A 9,086-nucleotide genomic window follows, 5' to 3' on the forward strand; every position below is an offset into this window, starting at 1 on the left:
ACAATTTGATGGTTTCGGACACAGCCTTTGTTTGCCTGCAGTCTGCCAATAACCTTAAAGAAGAAGAACAGCAGCAGTTGGTGTTGTCACTTCCCCTTCCCCTGGGTAAGGAAGGTCAAATTGGGAAAATGCTGCTGAAGCAAAAGCTCACTAACTGCATAGAGATCTAAAAGTCGACCCAAGTTAAGGTTCAGGAGCTATAGGGTTCGGACATAGAGACATAGACGCAGCCAGAACTTTTTTTTACTTCTGACGTCCTAATGAAGCCTCGTCATAAATGTAACCTGGAAGACGACAGCTTCACTTGCCTTCGTTCAATCATCTGGATAGACGTTGTGACGAATGGATTAAATTAGTAATCAATAATCTTACTAGTCAATATTTGGTTACTCTTCCCGTGAGTAAATTTGTCACTAACGAAAGATCCATATTGATGCATTAAGTTTGTAGTTTTTACATTTTATCACAAGAATTATTTACTTTTTATTGTGTATTACAAAGAAATGTCAGTGTATACATATTATTTAATGTCACATCGAGACCAAATCATCAGTCTTTTTTTTTCAACAGTTACTTGGTAGCTACCTGTTGTTGTTTTCTTACAAAGCAGAAGCAAAAGTTTAAATTCATTCACAACTTCACTAACACGTTTCTAACATCCAAAGTCTTCACATGGATACTTGTCCGTATTTTATTTTTACGTTGCTTCTTTCAGTTTGCTGAACGAGACTGCGACGCTCAAATGGAACAATAGAAATCAGCGTCTCTTTCTAAGCAAATGCTGCAGGATGATCCCATATGCAAATAAGGAAGCAAATCTACCGTTGGAAACCACCGAAGGTTTCCGAGAGGAACAGGAAACTGCCCCAGCTGCGATTTAAAATCCACTGAGGGCAATCTCATGCTGGCATTCAGTGATCAATGCCAGGATTGATCAGGCTTGAAATAATTAACTCACCATTGACGACAACAAATCAGCTGTAAAATAATTTATTTGTCCATTTAGACGACAGTTATTTACAATATACATATAAATATTCAGCTTCAAAGTGACAGAATGTGCTCTTATGCTGCAGTAACAGTCTAATCTGGTACTATGTTCTTAGTTTAGTATTTACTCTGTGCTCAATATATTGTATCGGCAATATATTGTAACAGAGTACATGAAAATATGTGGATCGTGGCACCTGTGTCGTGATACGTAAATATGTTTGTTTACTCAGAACGTATCGCAAAATGCACTCTAGCTACTCCAATAAAACACTTAACCTCTTAACCTCCACCTTTACCCAAATCTGAAAAGTTATAGCCCAGATCAGGGGTAGCCAAAGTGCTACACTAATAACGGCTTACACTTGTATTACTTTTCAAGCCTGTATTATCAAGTTTCTCAGTGTTCCTTCACTCCATACTCGGTGATGTTAAGCTACTGTTGCCCTGGGGCAGACTGACAGAAGCGAGGCAGCCAGTCTGTGCCATCGGCCCCTCCGACCACCACCAAAAACTCACTCACTACATTCAGCCCAGGCTTCCAGGTGTTTCCCAAACGGTCCTTCATTATTCCACCCAATTAAGACCTCAGAAATGTATTGTGAGACAGAGCTGACATTATGCTCCCTGATCCAGAGTAACGCCTCATTTGAAAGCTAAGACCCACAAGACCGACTGTAACATTTTTGTTGCCTGGTTGCTGCTCTTTTTGTTGCATTTTTAAAGCGTTTTTGTCGTGTTTTCTTAGTTTTATTTGTTGTTTTGGCCCCTGTTTTTGTCACATTTTGTTGTCGTTTCTTGTCCCTCATTGTTGTCACTTTATCATTGTTTTTTGTCACGTTGTGCTTGGTTCATGTGGAGGTTAAGAGGTTAAAATGAGTTATTCAGCATAATAAAAACCTCACTTTTGTGCCCCTATAAGATCCTTTTTACTTCAAATTCAGAATAGGTCTATATCTTGTATTATAGACGCTCTATCACGATACTTGTGAAGTTGTTGGAAATAATGCCCTAGTATTTACTCCATAGTTCTGTGTATGTGCGATAAAGCCTCATAGTTCAAAGGTTTCAACTGTCCATGAAAGGTCTTGTGATCCATGTTCAGTAGATAAGTTCTATTGTATTGTTGGAGAGTAGCAGCTACATGTAGTACGGGCTGGAGTAGAGCAGGTAGGGGTTGACTTTGCGCTCCGCCGGGTTGAAGCTGTCGTTGTCCTGGGCCTGGCGGCGGTAGTAGCGGCGCAGGGCGGGGCTCCCGGGGTGGCACTGTCGCATGTGGAGGAAGTACTCGTCCGGGCGGCTGGACGTGAAGCCGCAGTCCTCGCACACGAAGATCTTGGAGCGGCGCTGGCGGTAGGCGTACTGCTGCTGCACGCCGTGGATCTTCCTCATGTGGGACTCCAGGGAGCAGCGCTGGGTGAAGGCCTTCTCGCACAGCTCGCACTTGTACGGACGGATCCCTGCGGAAAGACAAAACAATTCACTTAAAGGGACAACACGGAGTTTAAAAATAGTATTTTCATCCCCATACATGTTCCAGCCATGTCCTCATGTGTAGAATGAGCCCAGACCTGTTCACCACAACTGCCTCTGAAAGGTCTTAGGCGTAACCTGCAGTTACACCTAAGACCTGAGGTGGCAGTAGTGAGTATAAAATTACCAACTTGCATCTAGTCCCTTTAATGCACCCTTTACCTCATAACCCTTTGGCGAGCAACGCAGGGTTTGTAGTAGGGATGCACCGATCCGAAACTGGTATCGGATATCGGAGCCGATACTGGATACTATAATGCGATTGTAATGGACTTGATAATAATTTAATTATTTTGAAGTACTTCCTGTTTGATGATGTAATATCCTGTGTGCTGAATAAGGAAGTGTTTAAATCTGAGTGTCATTGCGGGAAGGGAACATGGCACCTTATGGTTATGGTTTTTAGCTCCCAGTTGGAATGGGGAAAAAAGGTAATATTTGGATTCATTTTATGAGTATTTCTATTTGTGTATGGATCTTTATATTGTAAATTGTTTTGCTTTTAGCTCTTACGGTGGTCACTGTGTACTAAATGGAAATAAAGAAGGAAAAAGACACAAGATCCACTTGTACGCTTCATCATTACGACTGGGATGCTACAGCGATAGTGGGTATCGGCTACAAACATCTGATACAGAATCGATACTAGTTTTGGCTCTCCACGCCTTAAAAACACAACTTTTACCACCCTTTTACCTGGAGAATTCAATCGCTGAGTATTAACCTTCAAATGTATTTTTAAAATCGCCACGTGAAATTCTGTGGTTAGCAATAACATGCTAAAGCTAATCAAGGCTGGGTCAGAAACTTTGACAAAAAAAAGCAGCCAAATAAAATAAAATAACCACTGCTGAAGCCAAGTGTTTGTATTTTAGTCTAAGAAATAACTGATCTCACATATGTGTAATGAACAGATCCCTTAATGTGAGTTGTTTATGTTAATGTAACCAAAAGCCGGTCATATACCCGTGTTAAATGTTTATCAATAGAGAAAATGTATCTGTAACATGACGATAAAATATGAATTGATTGATCTTACAATGGAGAAGAGTCAATCAAATTTTTCACTCAGAGAATGCTTTACCCCAATCTAAAAGCTTCTGGAAAAAAGCTGTGAAAATAGCAACAAAACTGAGACGAAAACAATGATGGAAATGTGACAAAAAAGTGAGAAAACATTGACCAAAAAGTGACATAAAATTGATGAAAAAGTGGCAAAAATGTCACAAGAAATTCACAAAAAATTGATGAACAAATTACAAAAATGTGATAAAAAAAATGACAAAAATGTGATAATAAAAAATACAAAAATGTGATCAAAAAATGACCCAAAGAATGACAAACATTTGATAAAAAAAATTGACCAAAAAATGACAAAAATATGACCAAAAAAATGACAAGAATGTGATGAAATTTGAATAAAAAATGACAAAAAATGACACAAAAAAATGACAAAAATGACAAAAAAAAAATGAAAAAAATGTGAAAAAAAATGACAAAAAAGTTACAAAAATGAGTTGAATACCCAACAAAAAAAATTATGGGAAAAAAATCCTCTCGGTTCAGGCGGGAGTTAAGAGGTTAAGAAAGTCTCTCGGTAAATATCAGATATCGGCAGATGCTCGCCCCAGTATGGGTAGCCGAAAAGCTCAATCGGTTCATCTCTGACTTAGAGGCAGCAAGCGGTCTTTCAGTTCAAGTTTGAGAGATTTGTTCCCATTCTTCCTTACAAAAGTGTCCCAGTTTTCAGAGATTTCTGCCTTGAATGCACCACTCTGTTCAGGTCCATCCACACATTTCCCATGTTTAATCCGGAGACTGTGAAAGCCTGTGTCAGTCACGCTCAGACCTTGGATCTCAGACTGGAGCGCAGGAGAGACTAAAATAATGAAACCGTTAAATCAAAGATGGCGGTGCTACCTGTGTGCGTCCTCATGTGCCTCTTCAGGTCGAAGGTGTCGTTGAAGCCCTTCCCGCAGTAGCGACAGGGGTGTCTCTTCACCAGGCTGTGGCACTTCAGGTGCCGCGTCAACATGCGCTGCAGAGGGAACACTTTGTGGCAAACCTGGCACACGAAGTCGCCCGAGCTGGGGGAGCTGCGGGGCCGCGACTGCAGAGAAGAAATGGGGCCAGTTACACAATGGAAATATTTTTTTTCACTCAAACTTGGCTGTAAATACTGTTTAAGTGGTGCTAGCCTGCAGTTAGCTTTGCCCGTTAGCTTGTTAGCTTCTTTTTCGTGATTCTATTAGTGTGTATTGGTGACTCCGACCCGGTAAAGGGAAAATTGGAGGAAGCTTCTGAAGATAAAAGCTCAACCAGCCCAATCCAGTTTTCATCCTTTCTTTGGTATTTTTCTATAGTTTTAACAAATATAATGTATGATGGGAAAAACATAATAATCTCACAGGGTTTACACAACAAAAAGTAAATATCAAGCATGGGTTTAACCTCTTAACCCCTGCCTTAACCGAACAATGCAGTTTCTCCAGTTCAGCTTTACCCAAATCTTGAAGCTCTTGACTTCTTGAGTTTACAGCCTGTGGGCCAGTGTAACGCCTCATTTGAAAGCTAAGACCTACAAAACTGATGTAAATGGATCTTTTTCCTTGCGTTGTTGCCGTCACTTTTTCCCCACGTTCTTTTTCATCTCTTCCATTTGTTGTTGCTTTTTTAATGGCGTTTTTTTTTACTGCACTTTCATCCCTTTTTTGTCACATTTCGTTGCCAGTTCTTTTGTTGTACTTTCATCTCTTTTTTTGTGCGTTTACTTTTCTTTGCTCTTTTGTGCCTTTTTTTTCTCTCACTTTCTGATGCTTTTTTGTTGCTTTGTTGTTGCTTTTTTTTGTTGATTTGGGTAACGCCAAACTAGAAAAAATTTGGCTAACCAAGCTCCTTTTTTTCAGTTCAGCTTTACCCAAATCTAAAAGCTTTTTGTTTGTCGTGTTTTGCTGTTGTTGCTATTTAATTTTCATCCCTCTTTTGCTGTGTTTTGCCACATTTTGTAAGTGGTTTTTTTTTTACTTTTTTGACATATTTTCATCATTCATTGCTTCTAGATTTGGGTAATATAAATAAAGTTCTTCTTCTTCTACTTCTTCTACTTCTTCTTCTACTACTTCTACTTCTACTTCTTCTACTTCTACTTCTACTTCTTCTTCTTCTACTTCTTCTACTACTACTACTTCTACTTCTTCTACTTCTTCTTCTTCTTCTACTTCTTCTACTTCTACTTCTACTTCTTCTACTTCTACTTCTTCTTCTACTTCTACTTTTACCTCTTCTTCTACTTCTACTACTTCTACTTCTACTTCTACTTCTTCTTCTTCTACTACTTCTACTTCTTCTACTTCTACTTCTACTTCTTCTACTTCTACTTCTTCTTCTACTACTACTACTACTTCTACTTCTACTTTTTCTTCTACTTCTTCTTCTTCTACTTCTTCTACTTCTACTTCTTCTTCTACTTCTACCTCTTCTTCTACTTCTACTTCTACTTCTTCTACTTCTACTTCTACTTCTTCTACTTCTCCTTCTCCTCCTTCTTCTTCTTCTACTTCTCCTTCTCCTTCTTCTTCTTCTTCTAATGGGGGTTAAGAGGTTAAACCACTTGAATTGTGAATATCTATCTTGTTTTGAGACTTTTTTTTCCTGATCGGACCAAGATGACTTTGCTTTGTTTGATCACATTTCAGACGATTCTAAAGTTATCTTGTAAAACTGCCGATGAGACAATTTTCTTACTCCATTGGCAAAGAAATGTATCTCAAATAAAGACAGTTTGTATTGAAACGAGTCAGAACAAGTGAAATAATCTAGAGAGAATGTCCAACAGCATCTAAACTAGTCCAAACTACTCAAATGGACACAGTGGGAGCCTTTGTTTCCCCCAGATAAACGGGCCCGTCCTCACCTTGGCTCTGCTGATCAGCGCCATGGCGGTCGGGTGGTAGTAGCTGTTGCGCAGCATCAGAGCCGACCAGTCCCGCCCCGAGCCCGACCCCGAACACATCACGGGGACGGGGACTCGGATGTCGGCCGCCGCTCCGCTCCCTTCAGGCTCCGGCTCCAGGAGGCTCTGCTGCTGGATCTCCACTGCCCCGGGCGACTGCTCCGGAGACGAGTCTGTGACGGGACACACATTTCCCTTTAGGGCTGGGCCAGGTTCACAACAGTGAGGATCTCAATGTCTTTACGGACTTTATCGAGAACAGTAATGAAGAGATATCTTTGTAAACCATCAGAAGTTTGAAAAAATGTGCTTTACCTTTCTCCTAATTGTCCTGATCAGACTGAGAGTGTTTCCACATTTTTTTCTTATCACAATTTTTCCCAATTTTCCCCTATTTGTTTTACAAATCTTTTCCCAATTTTGTTTCCTATTACTAATTTTTTTCACAGTTTTCCAATAATTTAATTCCCTATTTTTGCCAATTTTTGCCCCCTTTTCCCCAAATTGTTCCTATTTTTTCACAATTTTCCCATAAAAAAAACTAAATTAGGAATTTACTGACAAAAAATAGCTAAATAACTAATAACCACATTTGAAAAATCTTGATTAAAATGGAGCTAAATTAGGAATATAATGACTGAAATTATACAAAATTTCGCTAAATCCTCTTTAACCTCTTAACAGCGCATTTTCTCCAGTTCGGCTTTAACCAAATCTAAAAGCGTCTTGAAAAAAGCATTAAAATAGCGACGCAACGCAGCAAGAAACGCAACAATAAAGCGACAAAAAAGCGACAAAAACGAGATGAAAAGGAGGATGAAAATCACAACGAAAACTCAACAAGACTGAGACAAAAAAATGACAAAAAGGCACACAAAAAAAAGTCAATGTGATGAGGACAAAGATCCGTTTAGATCAGTATTGTCGTTCCAACACCGGCCTGTAGGATTAAACTGGGAACTAAAGCAGCCAATTCAGACCTAAAATAAAAAACTAAATAGTCACATCTTTACAATTTCATTTTATAATCCAGACTAAAATGAAACTAAATAAATCACAGTTTAATAATCCAACACATTATGCACGAATGAACAATACAAAATGAACAATAAAAAATTAAACCCAAAAAACGCCAGAGAGAGAATTTGTAGCTTAGTTTTTTGGGAAAGGTTAAAGCTGCTCAAATTTTGACTTGTTTTTTTCAGTTAAAATCTCAGTCGTGCAAGGAATTAGACAGATCAACTAGTAAAAGTCTGATAACAAAACCCAGGGGGAAAAAACTTTAAAGGGTGGATGTTGTTCCCAGACTGAAAGAAAGTGGGATTCAGAAAACTGTCTGAAATCTCTAGAGTGAAGTTTATTCAGTGAAATCATCAGCAGATCGGATCATTTCTGTGTTTCCAAGTGAAGGCACATGTTCAGAAACCCAGTCCCACATTTGCCTGCAGTGTCTCACATTAAAGTAAATAATACTCTAAAAAAGGAATAAAAATACATTACAAATAATTACCCAGTACGTCGTCCTCTTTGAACTCCACATTCTCCGGTTCCTTCCACTGCCAGGCGCCGCTCGCCCCGCGCTTCTTCTTCACCAAAAACGCTCTCGGCATCTTCTCGATGTTGTCGACTGCGTGCAACGGCTCAGCTCTTTAAACTGACCTGCAGCCTAATCTGCAGGGCCATAAAGGCAACAAGACAAATCACTGCTCATTTCCATAACACTCTTGGACTTCAGGGAAGGCGGGGCCGTTGTTTTTCTGACAGTAAATCCACCTGCGGAGTGGAGATGTGTGTACGCGTGCGCCGCTTTCACCGGTCCCCCGCTGGTTTTGCATGCCAGGCAGTGAGAATCCGGGGAAAGGCTCGCATTCAAGTGGCCCTTAGCATGCAAATACTGGCCCCGCACCAAGCCCCGGGCCCCGGACAAAAGGCAGGTCGGAGTTAACAGGAGCCACAGCCTTAACTGCTAGGTAAATGAGCCCATTCTCCTCTTTCTTTTGTGATTGTTCGCAGGGATTAGCCGCTCTCTATAACGCATTCAAAGTTATTAAAAAGATGCTATAGTTATTTGTGGACCGTTGACAACAATGTGTGAAGGCACCCGCGGTTGTGCGGACCCCTCCTCTTGTGTGCGTGTTTGGATAAGAGCCGCACCGTGGGACCGTGGTTATTCATGTGCAAAGGAATATACTGACTTGATATGATTCATTTGTTTCACTGTTTTTGTACAAAGTCCTTATACATATAGCAGTGTTTGTCAACTGTAGCTTCAGGACCCACTTCCAACCCATAAGACGAACCACAGCTCAAATAAAATGATTAATTTCAACTTAAAGGGGCTATAAAATGTTAAAATTATGCATTTTCCTCCCCATACATGTTCCAGCCATCTCCTAATGTGTAGAACCTGTTCACCACAACTGCCTCTAAAATCCTGCGTGTCACTCAAAAACTTCGGGTCTGAAGTGCCGTCATGCATGAGCTTATTATATAGAAGCTGCAGTTACGTATAAGACCTGAGGTGGCAGTAGTGAGTATAAAATGGCCATCTAGCCCCTTTAAAGAGTTTTGCTGTTTTAAGCATTTATCAATAAGCCAAAAAAAATTGAGA

The 9,086-nt window shown here is 40.1% G+C and overlaps 1 protein-coding gene across 1 annotated transcript; it reads right to left on the bottom strand.

Annotated features, from left to right (window-relative positions):
* Positions 1–2,130: 2,130 nt before the first annotated feature.
* Positions 2,131–8,085, bottom strand: LOC306969909 (transcription factor Ovo-like 2; the record flags this gene model as incomplete). The annotated part of the gene is made up of 4 exons (XM_079565697.1): positions 2,131–2,450; positions 4,444–4,633; positions 6,437–6,648; positions 7,986–8,085. The coding sequence occupies 4 exons, from the start codon at positions 8,083–8,085 to the stop codon at positions 2,131–2,133; spliced, it is 822 nt and encodes a 273-aa protein (XP_079421823.1).
* Positions 8,086–9,086: the final 1,001 nt, after the last annotated feature.

The sequence above is a fragment of the Gobius niger genome (genome assembly GCF_951799975.1).
Source record: "Gobius niger genome assembly, chromosome: 11".
Taxonomy (NCBI): domain Eukaryota; kingdom Metazoa; phylum Chordata; class Actinopteri; order Gobiiformes; family Gobiidae; genus Gobius; species Gobius niger.